Source organism: Chiloscyllium plagiosum, unplaced genomic scaffold (assembly GCF_037043375.1).
Source record: "Chiloscyllium plagiosum isolate Xiang-an unplaced genomic scaffold, Cpla_swu_hap1 HiC_scaffold_39, whole genome shotgun sequence".
Classification (NCBI taxonomy): domain Eukaryota; kingdom Metazoa; phylum Chordata; class Chondrichthyes; order Orectolobiformes; family Hemiscylliidae; genus Chiloscyllium; species Chiloscyllium plagiosum.
In genome coordinates, this window is record NW_028270177.1 from 83,364 (window position 1) to 107,538 (window position 24,175).

General features: G+C 44.5%; 1 protein-coding gene across 3 annotated transcripts in view; it reads left to right on the forward strand.

The window, feature by feature from the left end:
• Positions 1-24,175, forward strand: part of cilp (cartilage intermediate layer protein, nucleotide pyrophosphohydrolase) — a 110,612-nt gene that overhangs the window by 56,777 nt on the left and 29,660 nt on the right. For 2 of the 3 annotated variants that reach the window (XM_087981131.1, XM_043674556.2), the window contains 3 exons: positions 3,658-3,927; positions 12,749-12,931; positions 21,249-21,314. In XM_087981131.1, the coding sequence (XP_087837257.1) occupies positions 3,658-3,927; positions 12,749-12,931; positions 21,249-21,314 (519 nt within the window). The remainder of the gene's footprint in view (positions 1-3,657; positions 3,928-12,748; positions 12,932-21,248; positions 21,315-24,175) is intronic. The other variant, XM_043674557.2, reaches the window with a different exon arrangement.

Genomic DNA, 24,175 nt, shown 5'->3' on the forward strand with positions numbered 1-24,175 from the left:
GATGAACTCGGATTTCACCAGTTTCCTCATTTCCCCTCCCCCCACCCTGTCTCAGTCAAATCCATCAAATTCAGCACCGCCTTCCTAACCTGAGATCTTCTTCCCGACCTCTCCGCCCCCACCCCAGTCTGACCTATCACCCTCACCTTGACCTCTTTCCACCTATCACATTTCCGACGCCCCTCCCCCCAAGTCCCTCCTCCCTACCTTTTATCTTAGCCTGCTGTACAAACTTTCCCCATTCCTGAAGAAGGGCTTATGCCCGAAACGTCGATTCTCCTGTTCCCTGGATGCTGCCTGACCTGCTGCGCTTTTCCAGCAACACCTTTCCAGCTCTGATCTCCAGCATCTGCAGACCTCACTTTCTCCACCCTGATCAAAAAGGCAAGCATACCAAACGCCAACTTCACTATCCTGTCTACCTGCAATTTCACTTTTAAGGAACTGTGAACCTGCACCTCAAGGTATCTTTGTTCAGCAACACTCTCCAGTATAGGGTATACGTCCTGCCATGATTTGCCTTTCCAAAATGCAGCACCACACAATTATCTATGTTAAACTTCATCTTCCATTTCTCGGCCCATTGAACCAGCTGATCAAGGTCCTGAGGTAAACTCCTTCGCTGTCTATAACACCTCCAATTTGGTGTTATCTGCAAAATTACTAAACACATCCTCTATGTTCACATCCAAACCATTAAAAACAGTGGATCCAGCACTGAATCTTGCGGCACACTGCTGGTCACAGGCCTCCAGTCTGAAAAGCAACCCTCTACCCTCACCCTCTGTCTTTTCCCTTCAAGCCAATTCTGCATACAAATGGCTAGTTCTTCTGTATTCAATGAGATCTAACCTTACCAACCAGTCTACCATGTGGAACCTTGTCAGACACCTTACTGAAGTCCATATACATCAGGTCCCTCGCTCTGCCTTCATTAATCCTGTTTGTCCCCTGGTTCAAAACATTCAATCAAGTTAATGAGATACGATTTCCTACACAAAGCTGTGTTGACTATCCCTAATCCTTGCCTTTCCAAATACATGTAACTCCTGTACATCAGGATCCCCTCCAAAAACTTGTCCACCACTGATGTCAGGCTCACTGGTCTATAGTTCCCTGTCTTTTCCTTACCACCTTTCTTAAATAGTGACACCACATCAGCAACCTTCCAGTCTTCCAGCACCTCCCCTGTGACTATCGTTGATACAAATATCTCAGCAAGGGGCGCAGCAATCACTTCCCTAGCTTATCATAGAATTCTAGGGTACACCTGATCAGTCCTGAGGATTTACCATCTATGTGTTTTAAGATGTCCATCACCATGTCCTCTGTAATATGGACATTTTTTCAATATGTCACTATTTATTTCCCCACGTTATCTGTCTACCATATCTTCTCCACAATAATCACCGATGCAAAATACTCATTTAGTATTTCTCCCACCTCCTGCAGTTCCACATGTAGGCTGCCTTCTGATCTTTAAGGGGAAAGTGAGGACTGCAGATGCTGGGCATCAGAGTCAAGAGTGTGGTGCTGGAAAAGCACAGCAGGTCAGGCAGCATCTGAGGAGCAGAAGAATAAATGTTTTGGGCAGAAGCCCTTCATCAGGAATGAGGGGCTCTCAACTCTGAAATTTAAGGGGCCCTAGTTACTCTTTTGTCCTTAATGTATTTGTAAAAATCCTTTGGTTTCTCCTTCACTCTATTTGCCTCATGTTACCTCATGTCCCCTTTTTGTCCTACTGATTTCCCTCTTAAGTATACTTCTACTGCCTTTACACTCTTTTTAGTGATTCACTCAATTGCTGCTGTCTATACATGACATATGCTTCCTTTTTCTTGACCAAAATCTCAATTTCTCTAGTTATCCAGCATTCCCTACACCCATCAGCATTGCCCTTTACTGTAACAGGAATATACTATCTTTGCACTTTGAACTCTCATTATCTCATTTTTGAAGACTTCCCATTCTCCAGCCACCCCTTTCCTTGCAAGTATCCATACCTCACCAATCAACTTTTGAAAGTTCTTGTCTAATATCATCAAAATTGGTCTTCCTCCAATTTAGAACTTTAGCTTTTATATCCAGTCTATCCTCCATCACTATTTTAAAACAAATAGAATAATGATCACTAGCCCCAAGTGCTCCCCCAGAGATACCTCTGTCACCTGCTGTGCCTTAATTTCCCAAGAGTAGGTCAAGTTTTGCACCTTCTCTAATAGGTACATCCACTTACCAAATCAGAAAATTCTCTTGTACACACTTAACAAATTCGCCTCTATCCAAGCCCTTAACATTAAGGCAGTCCCAGTTTATATTTGCAAAGTTAAAAACCCCTACCATAACCATCCTGTTATTCTTACAGATAACTGAGATCTTCTTTCAAATTTATTTCTCAATTTCCTGCTGACTATTGTGGGTGGAGTCTATTGTACAATCCCATAAGGTAACCATCCCTTTCTTGTATCTCTGTTCCACCCAAATAACTTCCCTGGACGTACTCCCAGGAATATCCTCCCTACAGCTGTAATGTTATCCGTAATCAAAAACACCACTCCCATACCCCTCTTGCCCCCTTTTTCGATTCTTTCTTTTTTCTGTGTAGCATCTATACCCTGGAACATCAAGCGGCTAGTCCTCTCCATCCCTGAGCCACATCTATAATCACTATGATATCACAGTCCCATGTTCCCAACCATGCCCTGAGTTTGTCTGCCTTAACTGTTGGGTGTCTTGCAAGAAAATAAATGCAGTTTAATTTAACAGTCCTACCTCATTCTCTGACGTACATCAATAATCTAGACCTTGGTATACAGGGCAAAATCTCTCAATTTGCAGATAAAACAAAACTTGAAAGTATTGTAAACTGAAGAAGATAGTATAGGACTTTAAAAAGACAGTGACAATTCAGTGAAGTAGGTGGATAGGTAACAGATGAAATTCAATGAAGCACATTTTGAGGGATAATAGTTTGTAGGAAACATATGGCAAGACAAACTAAAGAGCACGATTCCGAAACGATCTGCAGGAGCAAAAAGACCCACATGTATATGTGCCTAAGTCATTAGTAGTGGCATGACAAGTAGAGAGCGCCATTCCTAAATCATACAGTAGCCTAGATTTCATTGATCAGACCATAGAGTATAAGTGCGTAAGGCTATGTTGAAATTGTAGAAGATGTTCACTTGGCCTCAGCTAGTGTAGTGTGTCCAGTTCTGGATGTCACACCTCTGGGAAGGATGTGAAGGTTTTGGAGAATGGCGCCAGTGATGAGGAAAGGATCAATAACAAGACACAGATGTAACATCATTGGCAAAAGGAGCAGAAGTGATATGAAGAAAAGCCCACATGATAGCTGGTTAGGACCAGAATGCACTTCCTGATACTATGGTAGAGGCAGATTCAATTGAGCTTTTGAAATTGTGATGAGGCAGTTATTTAAAAAGAATATTAAGTGTTCCCAGGAGAAGATAAGAAAATGGGACAAGGTGAAATAATCATTTGTAGAGCTGGCCGCCTCCTCTGCTGGAGCAACTCTGATTCTGATCAAGGTTTCAGATTGTTTAGTCTTGATTAAAGTTGCTGACTTCTACACACTAGATCGTCCATGTGAGATTAGTTCCATGGAATGAATCCATTCTGCATTTTTTTTTCCAGGTCATTGGGAATGGACATCCTGGTTTAATGTTGATCATCCTGGTGGGAGTGGAGACTATGAACAGCTTGTTGCAATCCAACGTTATTATGGGGAAAGAATATGTCTGAGACCAGTTGCTGTTGAAGCTCGCACTATACATGGGGTCCCTGCCACAATGACAGGAGAGGTTGTGCACCTCAACCCTCAGCTTGGTTTCTGGTGTCTCAACAAGGAACAACTTTCAGGAAAACCTTGTTCAAATTATGCTGTCCGATTCAGATGTCCCAAACGTAAGCAACACTCTCAGTTTCAGTAGAAAACTATTTTGCAACTTGTAAAAGTCAGATCTTTTATACTGGATTTGAGGGAACATGGGATCATAGTAAAATTATTGGGTGAGTAACAACGAGTCAGGTGAATATTTTGGGAAATTAATTCAAATCCCGCCATGACAACTGGAGAAACTCAGTAGGTCTGGCAGCACCAGGTGATCGAGAAACAGTTGATATTTCCAGTCCAATATGATTCCTCCACTTCTCTTCGATTGTAATGAAAGGTGATGGGTTTTATTGAGCTGGGTAGAATAGGGGTGGTGTCATGTCTTAACACCACTGTCTACTCACCACCAAGGACTAAATCAGAACAGGAAGGTTCATGTCAGATTCCTTGCACTGCTGTCAAATGAGGCCTTTAAATGGCCAACTATCATTCATCTAAGGACCTCAGTCTACAGCAGCAAGTTTTTTTTATATCATGGGAGGTGAACTTCACAGGCAAAGCTGATATTTATCATCAGTTCCTAACTTACCTTGACTGAGGACAGTTAAGATTCTGGGTTAGTGGTGCTGGAAGAGCACAGCAGTTCAGGCAGCATCCAAGGAGCTTCGAAATCGACATTTCGGGCAAAAACCCTTAATCAGGAACTTCGATTTCGAAGCTCTTTGGATGCTGCCTGAACTGCTGTGCTCTTCCAGCACCACTAATCCAGAATCTGGTTTCCAGCATCTGCAGTCATTGTTTTTACCCCTGAGGACAGTTAAGAATCAACTGATGTGTAAGAATGTAAGATCACTGGAGCAACCCTGTCGTGCCATCATGGATCTGTATATCATAGTGCATAAATAAGTGTGGGTGGAGTTAGAATAATCCAGAAGCAGACTGCAGCATTCTCTTTGGAAGACGCACCGAGATGACATGATCATGAATACACAAAAAAGCTAGATTTGTCTTTACTTGATTCAGCTATATATTCAGAGCCTGGTGTATCGATAATTACTACATACAATAGTATTTAGTGTTAACATATAAGAAATATTTATTATCTTCGAGACTAAACTTGAAGACAGTTACTTTCTCCTTGACCAATCTGGAAAGAACCCAAACCCATGTGGCATCAAATCATACAATGAACCATCAACCATATTTGCTGTGGGTCTGGAGTCACATGTAAATCAGATCAGGTAAGGATGGCAGATTTAATGCTCAACAGGATATTAGTGGACCTGATAGAATTTTTACAATGCAAGACCATCAGACATAAGAACAGAAATTAGATCATTCAGCCCATTTGAGTCTGCTCCTTCATTCAATCATGGCTGATAAGTTTCTCAACCCCATTCTCCCGTGTTCTCTCTGTAACCCTTGATCCCCTTGATACTCAAGAACATATCTATCTCCGTCTTAAATATAACCTGGCCTCCACAGCCATGTGTGGCAATGAAGTTCATAGATACACCACTCTCTAGCTGAAGAGATTTCTCCTTATCTCCATTCTAAAAGATCACCCATTTACTCTAAGGCTGCGCCCTCTGGTTTTAATCTCTCCTACCAATGGAAACATTTCCCCAGCATCCACTCTGTCCAGGCCATTCAGTATTCTGTATTTTTCAATTAGATCCACCCTCATTCTTCTAAACTCCATAGAGTATAGACCCAGAGTCCTCAAACATTCCTCATGTTGAGTTTTTCATTCCTGGGATCATTACCGTGAGCATCCTCTGAACATGCTCCAAGGCCAGTACATCCTTCCTGAGATACGGGGCCCAAAACTGGGCACAATACTCCAAATGTCGTCTGACCAAAGTCTTATACTCCCTCAGAAGTACATCCCTGCTTTTATGTTTAAATCCTCTCAAAATAAATGCGATCATTGCATTTGCCTCCCTAACTACTGACTCAATGCTTCATGTTTACCTTGAAAGAATCCTGGTCTAGAACCCTCCAATCTTTTTGCACTTTAGACTACTGGATTTTCTCCCTATTTGGAAAATAGTCCATGCCTTATTCTTCCTACCAAAGTGCATGACCTCATATTTTCCCATGTTGTTCTCCATCTGCCTCTTTGTCCAATCACCTAACCTGTCCGATCCTTCTACAGCCTCCCTGCCTTCTCAATGCTATCTGTCCCTCCACCTGTCTTTGTGTCATCTGTGAATGTAGCCAGAATGCCCTGAGTTCCTTCATCTAGATCGTTAATGCATAAAGTGAAAAGTTGTGGTCCTAACATTGAGCCTTGCAGAACACTGCTTGTCACCGACTACCATCTTAAAAAGGACCTTTTCATTCCTACTCTCTGCTTTCTGCCAGACAGTCCAGCATCTATCCATGCTAGCACCTTGCCCCTGACACCATGGGCCCTTATCTTTACTCAGTAGCCTCCTGTGTGGCACTTTGTCAAAGGCCTTTTTGAAGTCCAGGTAGATAACATCCATTGGTTCTCCTTGGTCTAACCTGCTCATTACTTCCTCAAAGAATTCTAACAGATTTGTCAGGCATGATCTCCCCTTGATGAAACCACACTGACTTTGCCCTATTTTACCATGCTCTTCCAAGTATTCAGAAATCTCATCATTCACAATGCATTCCAGGATCTTAGCCATGACCAAGGTTAGGCTAATCGGTCTTTAATTTTCCATCTTTTGCCTTTCGTCTCTCCAGATTCACTGTCATTGAAAACTGACAAGAACTGCTGGCCTCATAGGCCCTTGATCCCAGGAAAGGCCTGATGATGCCAATTTAAGAGCCCGAGTGGCATTAAATTCCAACAGACTTTCCTGGAGGATATAAAGTGGGTCTCTTGTCAGATCTTGTCTCTTGTTAGTGGGCGGCACGGTGGCACAGTGGTTAGCACTGCTGCCTCACAGCGCCAGAGACCCGGGTTCAATTCCCGCCTCAGGCGACTGACTGTGTGGAGTTTGCACGTTCTCCCCGTGTGTGCGTGGGTTTCCTCCGGGTGCTCCGGTTTCCTCCCACAGTCCAAAGATGTGCAGGTCAGGTGAATTGGCCATGCTAAATTGTCCATAGTGTTAGGTAAGGGGTAAATGTAGGGGTATGGGTGGGTTACGCTTCGGCGGGGCGGTGTGGACTTGTTGGGCCGAAGGGCCTGTTTCCATACTGTAAGTAATCTAATCTAATCTAATCTAATCTCCAGCCTCATGATACCAGGAACCAACCGAAGGCACCAAATACTGCAAAGGTTGCAGGCCCTGATAAGATTCCCACAATATAAATGAAGAGATGTGCTCCAGAACTTGCTGTTCCTCGATTCCAATATGTCTACAACTCTGGCATCTACCTGATAGTTTGGAAAATTGTTCAGGTGCACCCTACACACCAAAATCAGGACAAATCCAACCTGGCCAATTGCAGACCCATTCCTGATGAAGGGCTTTTGCCCGAAACGTCGATTTTGCCTGTCCTCGGATGCTGCCTGAACTGCTGTGCTCTTCCAGCACTACTAATCCAGAAATTGCAGACCCAGTCTACTCTCTATCATCAGTAAGGTGATGGAAGGTGTCATCAGCAATTGAATCTCTTGTCAAGAGGAAGAAGGCTTATGTTAGGATGAGCTGTGAAGACTCAGTTAGGGCACTTGAATCTTTATGTCATCATAGTCTACAGGAATAGTGCCAGAAGACTGGAGGATAGCAAATGTTGTTCTTATTCAAAAAGGGGAGTAGAAACAACCCTGGTAATTATAGACCAATGAATCATCTGTTGTGGATAAAGTATTGGAAAGGGTTATAAGAGAGATGATTATAAATCCTATGAAGGAATAAGTTGATTAGGGATAGTCAACACTGTTTTGTAAAGGTAAGGTTGTGCCTCACAAACCTTATTGAATTCTTTGAGAAGGTGACCAAACAGGTGGATGAAGGTAAAGTGGTTGTGGTGTATATGGATTTCAGTAAGGCATTTGATAAGGTTCCCCACGGTGGGCTATTTCAGAAAATACAGAGACATGGGATTGAGGGTGATTTAGTGGTTTGGATCAGAAATTGGCTCGCTGAAAGAGGACCGGGTGGTGGTTGATTGAAAATGTTTATCCTGGAGTTCAGTTACTAGTGGTGTACCACAATGATCTGTTTTGGGGCCACTTCTGTTTGTCATTTTTATAAATGACCTGAATGAGGATGTAGAAGGATGGGTTAGTAAATTTGCGGATGACATTAAAGTCGGTGGAGTTGTGAATAGTACTGAAGGATGTTGCAGGTTACAGAGGGACATAGATAAGCTGCAGAACTGGGCTAAGCAGTAGCAAATAGAGTTTAATGTGGAAAAGTGAGATGATTCACTTTGGAAGGAGTAACATGAATACAGAGTACTGGGCTAATGGTAGTGTAGATGAGCATAGAGATCTGTGTCCATTGCAATAGATCCTTGAAAGTTGCCACTTAGGTTGATAGGCTGTTAAGAAGGTATACAGTGTGTTGCTCTTATTGGTAGATTGATTGAGTTTCAGAGCTATGAGATCATGTTGCAGCTGTACAGAACTCTGGTGTGACCGCCGTTGAAGTATTGCGTACAGTTCTGGTTGCTGCATTAAAGGAAGGACCTGGAAGCATTGGAAAGGGTGCAGAGAAGACTTGCCGTGATGTTGACTGGTATGAAGAGACTGTCTTCTGAGGGACTTGAGGCTGTTTTTATTAGAGAAGAGGGTTGAGAGGTGACTTAATTGAGACATACAAGATGATCAGAGGATTAGATAGGGTGGATGGTGAGATCCTTTTTCCTCAGATGGTGATGATTAGTATGAGGGGACATAGCCTTAAATTGAGGGGTGATAAGTAATGGACAGATGTTAAGAGGTAGTTTCTTTACTCTGTAGTAATGGCATGGAAAGCCCTGCCTGCAATTGTAGTGGACTTGCCAACTTTAAGGGCATTTAAATGGTCATTGGATAAACATAACAGATGAAAATGGAAGAGTGCAGGTCAGATGGGCTTCAGATTGGTTTCACAGGTCTGCGCAACATCAAGGGTGGAAGGGCCTGCACGATGTTCTAAATCACCTTCTCACTCCCCAAATCCTGTTCAACATTGACAAGGCACAAGTCAAGAGTGTAATGGAATACTCCCTACCCGGCTATATTAATGCAGCTCCAAAAACACTGAAGGAGCTTGACACCATCCAGGACAAAGCAGCCCACAAGATATGCAGTATATCTACTCCCTTCACTACTAACACTCCATAACAGGAGTATGTACCCTCTACAAGATGCACTGCAGGAATCCACCAAAGATCTTTTAGACAGCACCTTCCAAACTCATGGTCACTTTCATCTGGAAGGACAAGGGCAGCAAATACATAGGGACACCACCACCTGTAAGTTCCCCTCCAAGCCACTCCCCAAACTGACTTAAATGCATCATCATTCCTATCATATCACTGGATCAAAATCCTGGAATTCTCTCCTTAACAGTAATGTGGGTCTAAATATAGCACTCTTACTGCAGTGATTCAAGTAGGCAGCTCACCACCACCTTCTCAAGGGACAATAGGGACCAGCAATAAATGCTGGCCCAGCCAGTGACATGCACATGGCATGAATGATTTAAAAAAAAACACTATTTAGATATGGAGAATAGAACTGACTGGACTGTTCCATGAGCTGAATGACCTCCTTCTATTCTGTAAATGTCTCCAAGACCCCATCATCCTTTATCACAGGTGATCTTGTTCTCTAAACAATGTACTGTCCCCCTTCAGAATGTTCAGCAGACACTCAATGACATCCTTGATTCTCCACACCAGGCATGTAACACACTGTCCAGATGTTATGTTTATCACTGGAGAAACTTCTATCTATTTCCCTTACAATTGAATCCCTGATCACTTTTGCTCTCACTGTCTTTTGCACCCCTCCTTACTCCCATAGAGCTGAACTATTCACTCCTGGTCCCATGGACTTGGTTCTCACTGAATTAACCTGAAACACTGTCTCCCACAGTAATCTCCAAAATGGAAAATCTGTTAGGAGAGAGACATGGCCCCAGAGGATTCCTGTACTAACTGCTTGTCATTTTACTCTTTTTTTTTTTTTCTTGCCTGTTCACCCTTTATCTGTGAGGAGAAAGTGAGGGCTGCAGATGCTGGAGATCAGAGCTGAAAATGTGTTGCTGGAAAAGCGCAGCAGGTCAGGCAGCATCCAGGGAACAGGAGAATTGACGTTTCGGGCATAAGCCCTTCTTCAGGAATGAGGAAAGTTTGTCCAGCAGGCTAAGATAAAAGGTAGGGAGGAGGGACTTGGGGGAGGGGCGTCGGAAATGTGATAGGTGGAAAGAGGTCAAGGTGAGGGTGATAGGTCAGACTGGGGTGGGGGCGGAGAGGTCGGGAAGAAGATTGCAGGTTAGGAAGACGGTGCTGAATTTGATGGATTTGACTGAGACAGGGTGGGGGGAGGGGAAATGAGGAAACTGGTGAAATCCGAGTTCATCCCTTGTGGTTGGAGGGTTCCTAGCCGGAAGAAGAGGCGTTCTCCCTCCAACCGTCGTTTTGTTGTGGTCTGACGATGGAGGAGTCCAAAGACCTGCATATCCTTGGTGGAGTGGGAGGGGGAATTGAAATGTTGAGCTACAGGGTGGTTGGGTTGGTTGGTCCGGGTGTCCCAGAGGTGTTCTCTGAAACGCTCCGCAAGTAGCCGGCCTGTCTCCCCAATATAGAGGAGGCCACATCGGGTGCAGAGGATGCAATAGATGATATGTGTGGAGGTGCAGGTGAATCTGTGGCGGATATGGAAGTTTCCTTTGGGCCTTGGAGGGAGGTGAGGGGGGAGGTGTGGGCGCAAGTCTTGCACCTCCTGCGGTTGCAGGGGAAGGTGCCGGGAGTGAAGGTTGGGTTGGTGGGGGGTGTGGATCTGACGAGGGAGTCACGGAGGGAGTGGTCTTTACGGAATGCTGATAGGGGAGGGGAGGGAAATATGTCCTTGGTGGTGGGGTCCGTTTGGAGGTAGCGGAAATGACGGCAGATGATGCGCTGTACATGGAGATTGGTGGGGTGGTAGGTGAGGACCAGTGGGGTTCTGTCCTGGTGGCGGTTGGAGGGGCTGTATACATCGATGACTGTATCGGCACCGCCTCGTGCTCCCACGAGGAAGTTGAACAGTTCATCCACTTCACCAACACCTTCCACCCCGACCTCAAATTCACCTGGACAGACTCAGATTCCTCCCTCCCCTTCCTCGACCTTTCTATTTCTATCTCTGGCGACAGAATCAACACGGACATCTACTACAAACCGACCGACTCCCACAGCTACCTGGACTACACCTCCTCCCATCCTGCCCCCTGTAAAAACGCCATCCCATTCTCCCAATTCCTTCGACTCCGCCGCATCTGCTCCCAGGAGGACCAGTTCCAAAAACGCACAACCCAGATGGCCTCCTTCTTCAAGGACCGCAATTTCCCCCCCGACGTGGTCGACGATGCCGTCCACCGCATCTCTTCCACTTCCCGCTCCTCCGCCCTTGAACCCCGCCCCTCCAACCGCCACCAGGACAGAACCCCACTGGTCCTCACCTACCATCCCACCAATCCCCCGGACCAACCAACCCAACCACCCTGTAGCTCAACATTTCAATTCCCCCTCCCACTCCACCAAGGATATGCAGGTCTTTGGACTCCTCCATCGTCAGACCACAACAAAACGACGGTTGGAGGAAGAACGCCTCATCTTCCGGCTAGGAACCCTCCAACCACAAGGGATGAACTCGGATTTCACCAGTTTCCTCATTTCCCCTCCCCCCACCCTGTCTCAGTTAAATCCATCAAATTCAGCACCGCCTTCCTAACCTGCAATCTTCTTCCCGACCTCTCCGCCCCCACCCCAGTCTGACCTATCACCCTCACCTTGACCTCTTTCCACCTATCACATTTCCGACGCCCCTCCCCCAAGTCCCTCCTCCCTACCTTTTATCTTAGCCTGCTGGACAAACTTTCCTCATTCCTGAAGAAGGGCTTATGCCCGAAACGTCAATTCTCCTGTTCCCTGGATGCTGCCTGACCTGCTGCGCTTTTCCAGCAACACATTTTCAGTTCTACCCTTTATCTGTGGCGTGACCACTTCACAGCACATGTTTGCCACCAAGACCACAACCTTGCAGATGCTGCTCCAGATGCAAAACCTGGATTTTGAACTGCTCTAGTTGGATACATTGCACAGGAAGAATATTCCATGCCCTGCTTACTTGTCTTTAAATGACTCCCAATATGTTTACCTCCCCTAGCTTCATGAATATTCAATGGATACTAAACACCTTACCTTACTCTTATACATTCAATTCTATTCTAACTAAAGACCAAGCGCAAATGTTTAGTAACCAGTCACCTTGTGAATTTCCTGTGATGTTACCCTTGGGTATATTTTCAACCTCAGCCCAGTTACTGTTTGGGGTCTGTTTTTGTTTCTGCTGGACTTCTCCTTGAGTTCAGGTATGTGAAGCCCCTGACCTCCTGTGGATTTCTATCCTGTCATTGCTCAGGTTACATTTGGCCCTAGCCTGCTCAGCTAATCTTCTCTCCCTGACTGTTATTGATCGACTTCTATCACTGGATGGCTTCCTGCTGTTAAGCTTCAACACCTGTTGTAATCCAAAAGTCAGCTTTTTAAAAGTTCACATTTCTGATTTTAAGTATTTTTTTAATTCCGTGGCTTTCTAATTATTTATTTTATTAAAATCCGAGGTTGTTGGTAATTTATTGAGAAGAGAATGATTCACGGTGTTGCAGAAATAAGGCAAAAGTGAATCACTTTAATTAAAAACTGTGAAATAACATAATTTAATGTTGCAGGACAATGATCCATAACTAATCAATTGTTTGATCTTTATCTCAGGTTCGACAGTTTCTCAGAGTTTCTGGTCCCAGTGGTCAGACTGGGGCTCCTGCACAGCAGCCTGTGAGGAGACAGGAGTACAGTTACGTCATCGCACCTGCTCCACCGACAACCAGAACAAGGAGCAACTGTGTCCAGGTCCTGTGGAGGAGGGCAGGATATGCAAAGGCACAGCTTGTATAAGTATGTTCAAATAACATCTTTAATGGCCCAAATGTGACGGCCTGTAGAGAGAGCCAATATTGGCTAGTTAGTTACAGTACAAATCTTCCCAGCATGTTAGGAATAATATAGGATAATCTTTCAATTCTAAACCGAGAGACCTTCTAAACTGATTAACTTCCAGGGTCACACAACCTATTCTTGCTACGGTCTCTTATATTTACAACTGAGCAGATCAAACAGTAACAATACCACAGAGATGGAACTCCTGATGCATGTATGGCATAGTTTACTGGATCAATATGTTGAATAACCAAGGACAGGACAGGCTAGATTGGGTTTTGTGTAATCAGAAAGGAACAATTGGCAATCTAGCTGTGTGAGGCCCCATCTGAAAATGTGACCATAATATGATAGAATTTTTCATTAAGGTGAAGAGTGTCATGATAGATTCACAACCCTAGTCTCAGAATCAAAGTAAAAGAAACTAGAATGAAATGAGGCACCAGCTTGCTATGTTCAATCAGGGCGTGCTACTTAAAGGGATGATTGTGAATAGACAAGGCAAATATTTAAAGAGGAACTGCAACAATTCCTCATTCCACTCTGCAATAAAACTAAAACTGTAAAGCTGGCCTAACCCTGGCTAACAAGAAAATTAAGTTAAGCACACAACACCAGGTTATAGTCCAACAGGTTTATTTTGAAGCACTAGCTTTCAGAGTGCTGCACTTTCATCAGGTGGTTGTAGCGAATAAGATCATAAGACACAGAACATTTAACAACATTACAGTGTCATGCAGCTGAAATATGTTGGACAAACCTAGATTAAGTCTTTCATATTTTTGGATGGGTCTGCTGGTTTCAGTTCTTTTAATATGCAAATCCCAGAACTTTTAAATCACATTCTCAAGGTAACTTAAGGTTTTATAACAAAAGGTGCCATCTCTGCTCAGACAATACATTAAAGGTGTGAGGTCAGAGTCTGTCTGTATCCCAATCTTGAGTCAGACTGGTTCTATTTCCAAAGTGGAATTTACAAAACATTACATGGATTGACTGCCTGTAATTTATGCATTTTATTAGCAAAGTAGAACGTATATGCAAATAGCCAAGTTCGGTACCCATGAGGATGGCCTGAACCGGGACCTTGGGTGCATGTCACACTAAAGGTGACCCCACTGCACCATACACTCTCTCTCACACATACACACACTCTTTCTTACACTCACACTCTCGCAGACCTCTCTCATACGTAAGCTCTCTCATGCACACTCACACCCTCTCATAGGCTTCTATCCCAACACAACCACACACCTACTTTACCAAGCTTGCACACATGCAGGCACACATTCTCTTGCGTGCATTCACTCACACACTGGTATGCACACACTCACCCTGTCTTTCTCTCCTGCATGCACACACAAAGTTTTTATAGGGTGAATTTGTATTTGTGGTATTATATTTGCAGTTACATTCTGCTTTACTTAAAAAGCACACAACCTGCAGGCAGTCATATAATACTTTATAAATTCCATTTTGGAAATAGAACCAGTCTGACTCAAGATTGGGATACAGACAGACTCTGACCTCACATCTTTAATGTATTGTCTGAGCTGCGGTGGCCCCTTTTGTTATAAAACCTTAAGTTACCTTGAGAATGTGATTTAAAAGTTCTGGGATTTGCATATTAAAAGAACTGAAACCAGCAGACCCATTTCAAAAGATGAAAGACTTAATCTAGGTTTGTTCAATATCATTTCAGCTACATGACATTGTTATCCTTTTGCTATAAATGCTGTCTTAAGGTTGAAAAGTTACAAAGACCTACAGAGCACTTGCCTTTATCAATCAAGATCTACATAATAAGCGTTGGGAAGGTCATGTTAGAATTAAATAGAACTTTGATTTGGCCACTGGAGTACTGTGTGCAGTTCTGGTCACATACTATAAGAAGGATGTGATTGCACGGTGTGGCGGGGCCTGGGGTGGGGAGGGGAGAGATGTAGATGAAAAGGAGATTCATCAAATGTTGCCCAGGATGCAGCATCTCTCTATGAAGAAAGGCTAGATAATTTCTGGTTGTTTTCTTTAGAGCAAAGAATGCTGAGAGGATCCTGACTGACATAAGATTTAAGGGGCATAGACTGGGTGAATTCAAAGTAGCTGTTCCCATTAGTCTAAAGGTCAAGAACAAGGAGCCAGCACAGTGGCTCAGTGTTTAGCACTGCTGCCTTACAGAGCCAGGGACTCTGGTTCAATTCCACCATCTGGTGACTGTCTGTCTGTGTGGAGTTTGTACATTCTCCCTGTGTCTGTGCAGGTTTCCTCCAGTGCCTGGTTAGGTGAACTGGCCGTGCTGAATTGTCCATAGTGTTCAGGGATGTAGAGCTTAGGTGCATTAATCAGGGGACATGTAGGATAATGGGTCTGGGTGGGATACTCTTCAAAGGGGTGATGCGGACATATTGGGCCGAAGGGCCTGTTTCCACACTGTAGGAATTCTAAATCTAAGGAATCATAATTTTAAGGTGAAAGACAAGAGGTTTAGAATGTGGTGGGGGTCTGGAATGCACTGCCAAGTAGGATAGAGAAGTTGGGAAAACTTGCAACCTTTAATAAATATGTGGATGAGCAATTAATGTGATTAGTATTCAAGACTATATAGGCCAAGTCCTGCAAAGGTGGATTAGTATAGATTGGTTGGTGCAGACTTGATGTGCTGAAAGGGCATGTTCTGTGCTGTATGACTCTGACTAGCTAAGAATGTTTTGTAGAAGACTCTCCGATTGTGGTACTGTCTTACATAGAACATAGAACATAGAAGAATACAGCGCAGTACAGGCCCTTTGGACCTCGATGTTGCGCCGATCCAAGCCCACCTAACCTACACTAGCCCACTATCCTCCATATGCCTATCCAATGCCCGCTTAAATGCCCATAAAGAGGGAGAGTCCACCTCTGCTACTGGCAGGGCATTCCATGAACTCACGACTCGCTGAGTAAAGAACCTACCCCTAACATCTGTCCTATACCTACCACCCCTTAATTTAAAGCTATGCCCCCTCTTAATAGCTGACTCCATACGTGGAAAAAGGTTCTCACGGTCAACCCTATCTAAACCCCTAATCATCATGTACACCTCTATCAAGTCACCCCTAAACCTTCTTTTCTCCAATGAAAACAACCCCAAGTGCCTCAGCCTTTCCTCATATGATCTTCCTACCATACCAGGCAACATCCTGGTAAACCTCCTCTGTACCTGTTCCAGTGCCTCCACATCCTTCCTATAGTATGGCGACCAAAACTGCACACAATACTCCAGATGCAGTCGCACCAGAGTCTTCTGCAACTGCAACATGATCTCAGGACTCCAGAACTCAATTCCTCTACCAATAAAAGCCAATACGCCATATGCCTTCTTCACCGCACTATTTACCTGGGTGGCAACTTTCAAAGATCTGTGTACATGGACACCAAGATCCCTCTGCTCGTCCACACTACCAAGTATCGACCATTAGCCCAGTACCCCATCTTTTTGTTATTCTTACCAAAGTGAATCACCTCACACTTAGCTACATTGAACTCCATTTGCCACATTTCTGCCCAGTTCTGCAGCTTATCTATATCCCGCTGTAACGTGCCACATCCTTCCTCACTGTCTACAACTCCTCCGACTTTCGTATCATCCGCAAACTTGCTCACCCAACCTTCTAGCCCCTCCTCCAGGTCATTTATAAAAATGACAAACAGCAATGGTCCCAAAACAGATCCTTGTGGAACACAGCTAGTAACTGCACTCCAAGATGAACCTTTATCATCAACTGCTACCCTCTGTCTTCTTCCAGCCAGCCAATTCCTAATCCAAACCTCCAACTCACCCTCAATGCCATACCTCTGTATTTTTTGCAGTAGCCTACCATGGGGAACCTTATCAAACGCCTTACTAAAATCCATATACACCACATCCACCGCTTTACCCTCGTCCACCTCCTTAGTCACCTTCTCAAAGAATTCAATAAGCTTTGTGAGGCACGACCTGCCCTTCACAAAACCATGCTGACTATCCTTGATCACATTATTCCTATCCAGATGTTCATAAATCCTATCCCTTACAATTCTCTCTAAGACTTTGCCCACAACAGAAGTGAGACTCACCGGCCTATAGTTACTAGAGTTATCCCTACTCCCCTTCTTGAACAAGGGAACCACATTTGCTAGCCTCCAGTCTTCTGGCACTACTCCTGTAGACAACGAGGACATAAAAATCAAGGCCAATGGCTCTGCAATCTCCTCCCTTGCTTCCCACAGAATCCTAGGATAAATGCCATCAGGCCCAGGGGACTTATCTATTTTCACCCTTTCCAGAATTTCCAACACTCTTCCCTACATACCTCAAAGCCATTCATTCTACTTAATTGTGACTCAGTATTCACATCGGCAACAATGTCCTGTTCCTGAGTGAATACTGACGAAAAGTATTCATTCAGTGTCTCCCCAATCTCTTCAGCCTCCACACGCAACTTCCCACTACTATCCTTGACTGGACCTATTCCTACCCTAGTCATTCTTTTATTCCTGACATACCTATAGAAAGCCTTTGGGTTTTCCCTAATCCTACCAACTAAGGACCTTTCATGTCCCCTCCTTGCTGCTCTTAGCTCTCTCTTCAGGTCCTTCCTGGCTACCTTATAACTCTCAATCGCCCCAATTGAACCTTCACGCCTCATCTTTACATAGGCCGCCCTCTTCCATTTAACAAGGGATTCCAATTCCTTATTAAATCACGGCTCCCTCACACGACCCTTTCCTCCCTGCCTGACAGGTACATACTTATCAAGGACAGAATTGTTGCTCTTTGAACAAGCTCCACATATCAATTACGCCCTTGCCTTGAAGCCTACTTTTCCAAGCCACGTATCCTAAGTCATGCCTCACCGCATCATAATTTCCCTGCCCCCAGCTATAACTCTTGCCCTGCAGTGCACACTTATCCCTCTCCATCACTAGAGTAAAAGTCACCGAATTGTGGTCACTGTCCCCAAAGTGCTCACCTACCTCTAATTCTAACACCTGGTCTGGTTCGTTACCCAGAACCAAATCCAGTATGGCCTCACCTCTTGTTGGCCTATCTACATATTGTGTCAGGAAACCCTCCTGCACACATTGGACAAACACCGACCCATCTAACGAACTAGAGCTATAGCTTTCCCAATCAATATCAGGAAAGTTAAAGTACCCCATAACAACCACCCTATTACTTTCACTCTTCTCCTGAATCATCATCGCAATCCTTTCTTCTACATTTCTAGGACTATTAGGAGGCCTGTAAAAAAACTCCTAACAGGGTGACCTCACCTTTCCTATTCCTAACCTCAGCCCAAACTACCTCCGATGGCGAGTCTTCATCCATCGTCCTTTCCACCGCTGTAATACGATCTTTGACAAGCAATGCCACACCTCCCCCTCTTTTACCCCCACCTCTGACCCTACTAAAACATTTAAACCCTGGAACCTGCAACAACCAATCCTGTCCCTGTTCTACCCATGTCTCCGTAATAGCCACAACATCGAAATCCCAGGTACCAACCCACGCTGCAAGTTCACCTACCTTATTTCGTATACTTCTTGCATTGAAGTATACACACTTCAAGACACTTTCCTGTTTACAGGCACCCTCCTTTGAGATTGATGCCATGTTCCTAACCTCCCTACACTCCAGGTCCTGCACCCTAAAGCTACAGTCTAGGTTCCCATGCTCCTGCAGAGTTAGTTTAACCTCTCCCCAAGAGCACTAGCAAACCTCCCCCCAAGGATACTAGTGCCCCTCAGGTTCAGGTGTAGCCCATCCTGTTTATAGAGGTCCCACCTTCCCCAGAAAGAACCCCAGTTATCCAAATACCGGAATCCCTCCCTCCTGCACCATCCCTGTAGCCACGCATTTAACTGTTCTCTCTCCCTATTCCTCGACTCTGTATCACGTGGCACGGGTAACAAACCAGAGACAACAACTCTGTTCGTTCTAACTTTGAGCTTCCAACCTAGCTCCCTGAAAGCCTGCCTAACATCCTCAGCCCTCTTCCTACCTATGTCATTGGTGCCAATGTGGACCACGACTTCGGGCTGCTCCCCTCCCCCTTAAGGAAAACACGATCAGACATCATGTACCCTTGCACCTGGGAGGCAACATACTAAACGTGAGTCTATCTCCCCCCCCACAAAACCGCCTATCTGTGCCCCGAACTATCGAGTCCCCAATTACTATTGCTCTGCTCTTCTCCACCCTTCCCTTCTGAGCAACGGGGACAGGCTCCGTGCCAGAGGCCTGAGCCCCATTACTTACCCCTGGTAAGTCCCCCCCCCCCCCCCCCCCCCCCAACAAGTATCCAAAACGGTATACTTGTTCTTGAGGGGAACGGCCGCAGGGGGTCCCTGCACTGGCTGCTTCCTCCCAGTCCCCCTCACTGTCACCCATCTGTCTGCAATCTTTGGAGTTACTACTTCCCTAAAGCTCTGATCTATGACCCCCTCTGCCTCCCAAATGATCCTAAGTTCATCCAACTCCAGCTCCAGTTCCCTAACACGGTCTTGGAGGAGCTGGAGATGGGTGCACTTCCTGCAAGTGTAATCAGCAGGGACGTCCATAGCATCCCTCACCTCAAATATGTTGCAAGAGGAACATTGCACTGCCTTCACTGCCATCCCTCTAAAAGTAACCTTTTTTAAAAAAAAAATTACTGGGTCTAAAGAATAGAACAAGCAAAATGCAGCACTTACCTACTTACCACAACGGGTCTTATTATTAGGTTAGAGGAGGAGTGAGGGTGGGAGGCACTACCTCTATAGTGCCTCAGGTTCTTCTCCTGCGCGCTTTTATAGGGAAAAAACCTACCCGGCTGCTTCTCTGGTCTTCGTCACTTCCCCCTGCTGCTCCCGCTCTTTCTGTGAAGAGAAAAGAAAAACAATACCGCTGCCCGCTACTGGTAAGTAATTTTAAAACAAACTGTCTCCCCTTAGCTGTAGCCTTCCGGGTTCCTTTAAACTCTGCTGCTGCTCGCACTCAAAAATGCTTGTATTTTCTATCCAGAAATACAAATCAAGAAATCTAATGAGAAACATTCCTCCTCCTGCTCTGAGACTTGAAGTAGTCCATGTCCACATGCAGCAAGACCCGGACATCATCGAGGGCAGGGCTGATAAATGGCAAGCAGCATACACACCAAACATATGCCAGGCAATGACCAACTTCAAGAGAGTCTCTATCTGCCTGACCTTGATGGTCAATGACTTAACCATCAGTGAATCATCCATTATCAACGTTCTAGGCATTGTCATTGAACAAAGTGCATGTCGGGGCTTGCTGACAATGGCCACAGGATGATTCATTATCTGGGCAGCTAGGAATGATGAAAACTGTACAATCATCAGGAAATATTCCTGTTTTCAATGGAGAGATGGTTACTGATGAAGCAGCAGAAGATGGTTGAGCCTAGTACTCTTCAGAAGTCCTGCAGTAACGTGCTGGTGTTAGGATGATTGGCCTCCAACAACCATAATCTGTCTTTCTGGTAGTGGAAAATTTTCCAAAAACAAGATGCTGAAAATCTGAAATAAAACAGAAAATGCTGGAAATGTTTGATATTTGGATGTGTGCCTTTATTCCCAATTCCATGCCCTTGGGATGAACGATGATTAGTCCAGGAGAGCGCAGGGTCAATAATTGTCTTCAGGCTTGGGTGCCTTTATAAAACTGTTTTTCACCTACTAAGACTACATGCTACAATAAACATATCTAATCCGTGAACCCTGCTGCCTAATGCAAGTCCGTATACTCCACATGCTTCTCTGCATGCATTTCCAACATTCACTTGGCTAGACTTCATGCTCCTGACTAGTTCTTCATGGGTGTTTTCCACCTTAATTCCACCCAGACTTGTTATTTATGCCCACTGAGCTGTGCAACATCATTACAGTTTACACCAGAGATGTAAAGATGTAAGCACAGTGGCAGCATCAGTGGAGGGAACTGGAGTTAATGTTTCAGTATTGTGACCTTTCTCCACAACTCAGTACGTGGACTGTTCTGATGAAATGTCGCAGATCTGATAAGTTAAACTCTATTGGATATTTATGTAAAAATGGGAGATAAACTAGGAAATGGCATTGGAAGTAGTGGTCGAATATAATTTTGTTATGCTGACCCACAGTAAATTGGTCACTTCAGCCATTACTGATTGCTAACAAAACACAGGATTGTTTCCCCTTTTACTGTAATTATTAAGACTTTTTATTACTTTGTGATGAGTGATATTTTTTCTTATTTGTATTCTGCTCACAGCAACTCCTGCAACCTCCAGCAAGCCACTAAAGATTCCAAGGGAAAGTAAGGAGGAGCAGCAGCCTGGTAATATCTGATTCACTCTAATGCAAGCTTTAAATAAATCTTAATCCCTAAATTTTAACTTGTAATGTTATTTTGAGGTGAAGGTTGCTTGTGGTCTGGCCTTAATCATGGGTGAGATTAATTGCTCTCTATTACAAAAACTTGTACCTGGTGGCCTCCTGTATACCAATGGCAATACAGAGAGGTTGGTAGGGGATGGGATTGTTGGAGAGAGCTGAGATCTTGGGAGGAGAGTGTCACAACATAGAGATACCTTTTCCCCATTGCCCTGGGTTTTGGAACTTCTGCAGATCCCAGTCAGTGTTCCTGAGTCCATAAACACTCCAGCCTGGAGCATGCCTGCAGGAACCAGTGACAGGTTGTTGCATTAGAGATGATTTGGTGGTGCCAGTGTTGGACTGGATGGACACAGTTAAAAATCACACAACACCAGGTTATAGTCCAACAGGTTTATTTGGAAGCACTAGCTTTCGAAGTTCTGCTCCTTCATCAGGTGGTTGTGGAACAGGACCATAAGACACGAATTTATAGCAAAAGAGTTAGTGTCATGGAGCTGTAATCGTATATTAAACAAATTTAGATTAAGTCTGTCATTTAGAAAGGGATATGCTAGTTTCAGTTCTTTAATATGTAAATGCCAGGATTCCTTTGAAGTTACATTCTCAAGAAAGCTTTAACTTTTCTAATATGTCCGCTCACACAATGCATTAAAGGTGTGAGGTTAAAGTCTATTCACGTTCCAATGTTGCAACAGACTGATTCTATTTCTAAAGTGGGGCTTAAAGAATCTTACTTGGACTTGTTCAGTTTTTGAGCAAAGTAAAATGTAATTCTGCAAATACAAATTCACCCCATAAATCTGTGTGTGCGTGCAGGAGAGACCGAGTGAGTGTGTGCATGTAGGTGTGAGGGCATGTGAAAGTGTGTTTGTAAGCTTGGTCAAGTGTGATGTGGTATAGGTCTGAGAGTTTGTGTGTGTATGTATGAGATAGGGTCTGTGTGAGTTTGTAGGAGTGTGTGTGTGTGTGGGAGTCTAATAAAGAATAGAATCCCTACAGTGTGGAAACAGGCCAATAGGCCCTAAAGTCCACACTGACCCTCCAAAGAGTAGGTCACCTGTAGTGTGACATGAACCCAAGGTCCCGGTTGAGGCCATCCCCATGGGTACCAAACTTGGCTATCAGCCTTTGCTCAGCCACTTTGCGTTGTTATCAACTAGACAAAAGTGAGGACTGCAGATGCTGGAGTTTATTTTCTGATGAAGGGCTCCTGCCCGAAACATCGTTTTTTTTTGTATTTTTTTTTCCCTGCTCCTCAGATGCTGCCTGACCTGTGCTTTTCCAGCACCACTCTGCGTTGTTGCCGTCCTTAAGTCCACCTTGGAGGATGGTCACCCAAAGGTCTGAGGCCTAATGTCCCTGAAGGCTGGACAGTTTGCTGCAATTAATAGTCTGTAACAGAAACTGCCCAGCCTTCAGTATAACATCAACCACAATACCGTACAACCCCTGTCACAGTAGCCAGTGCAAGACATGTCAGAGTGTCGACATCGATACCACCATTACACATGGGGACACTTCCCACCGTATACGTGGCATGTACTTATGTGACTCAGCCAACATTGTTTATCTCATACGCTACAGGCAAGGATGCCCTGAGGTATGATACACTGAGGAAACCGAGCAGATGCTATGACAACTGATGAATGAACACTGCACAACAATCGCCAGGCAGGAGTGTTCTTTCCCAGTCGGGGAATATTTCAGTGTTCAGGACATTCGACCTCTGACCTTCAGGTGACCATCCCCCAAGTTGGACTTTGGGATAAGCAACAGTGCAAAGTGACCAAGCAGAGATTGAAAGCCAAGTTCAGTACATGTGGCGATAGCCTCAAACAGGACTTTGGGTTCATGTCACATTACAGGTGACTCCACTGCACTATACACTCTCTCTCTCTCTCTCTCTCTCTGTCACTCACTCACACACTCCCTCACTCGCACACACTCATGCAGACCCTCTCTCATATGCAAGCCCTATCTCATATACGCACAAATGCACCCCCTGCACTCACACCCACACCCACACCCACGCACACACCCTCTCGCAGGCTTATAACCCATCGCACTCACTCTCATACTTGACCAAGCTTACACACACACTCTTTCACATATCCTCACACCCACATGCACACACTCTCTCTGTCTCTCCTGCACGTGCACACATATAGTATATTGGGTGAATTTATATTTGCAGACTTAAATTTTATTTTGCTCAAAACTGCATAAATCCATGTAAGGTTCTCTAAATCCCATTTTAGAAACAGTCTGTCTCAACTTTGGGACATGGACAGACTTTAACCTCACACTTTTTAATGCATTGTCTGAACTGAGATGGCACCTATTGTTAGTAAAGTTAAAGCTGTAAGTATAGACCTATCCGGTAGGGAGGTAGTTGTCGAGAGAGGGAGCCATGGTTTATTAAAGGAGTTCTTCAAGAGGAAGAAGGCAGCTTACGTGAAGGTTGAGGCATGAAAGCTCAGTTAGGGGGCTTGAGAGTTACGTTAGCCAGAAAAGATCTAAAGAGGGGGCTAAAAAGCTATGAGAGGACATGAGAAGTTGGTGGATAGGATCAAGGAAAACCCTAAGGCCTTCTATAGGTACATCAGGAATAAAAGAATCTCTAGAGTAAGATTAGGGCCAATTAAAGATAAAGTAGAAAATTGTGTGTGGAATCTGAGGACATGGGGAAGCACTTAATGAATATTTTTCGTCAGTAATTCGCGTTGGAAAAGGGCAATGTTAATGAGAATATGAAGATACAGGCTACAAGATTAGATGGGATGGAGGTTGACAAAGAGGAGG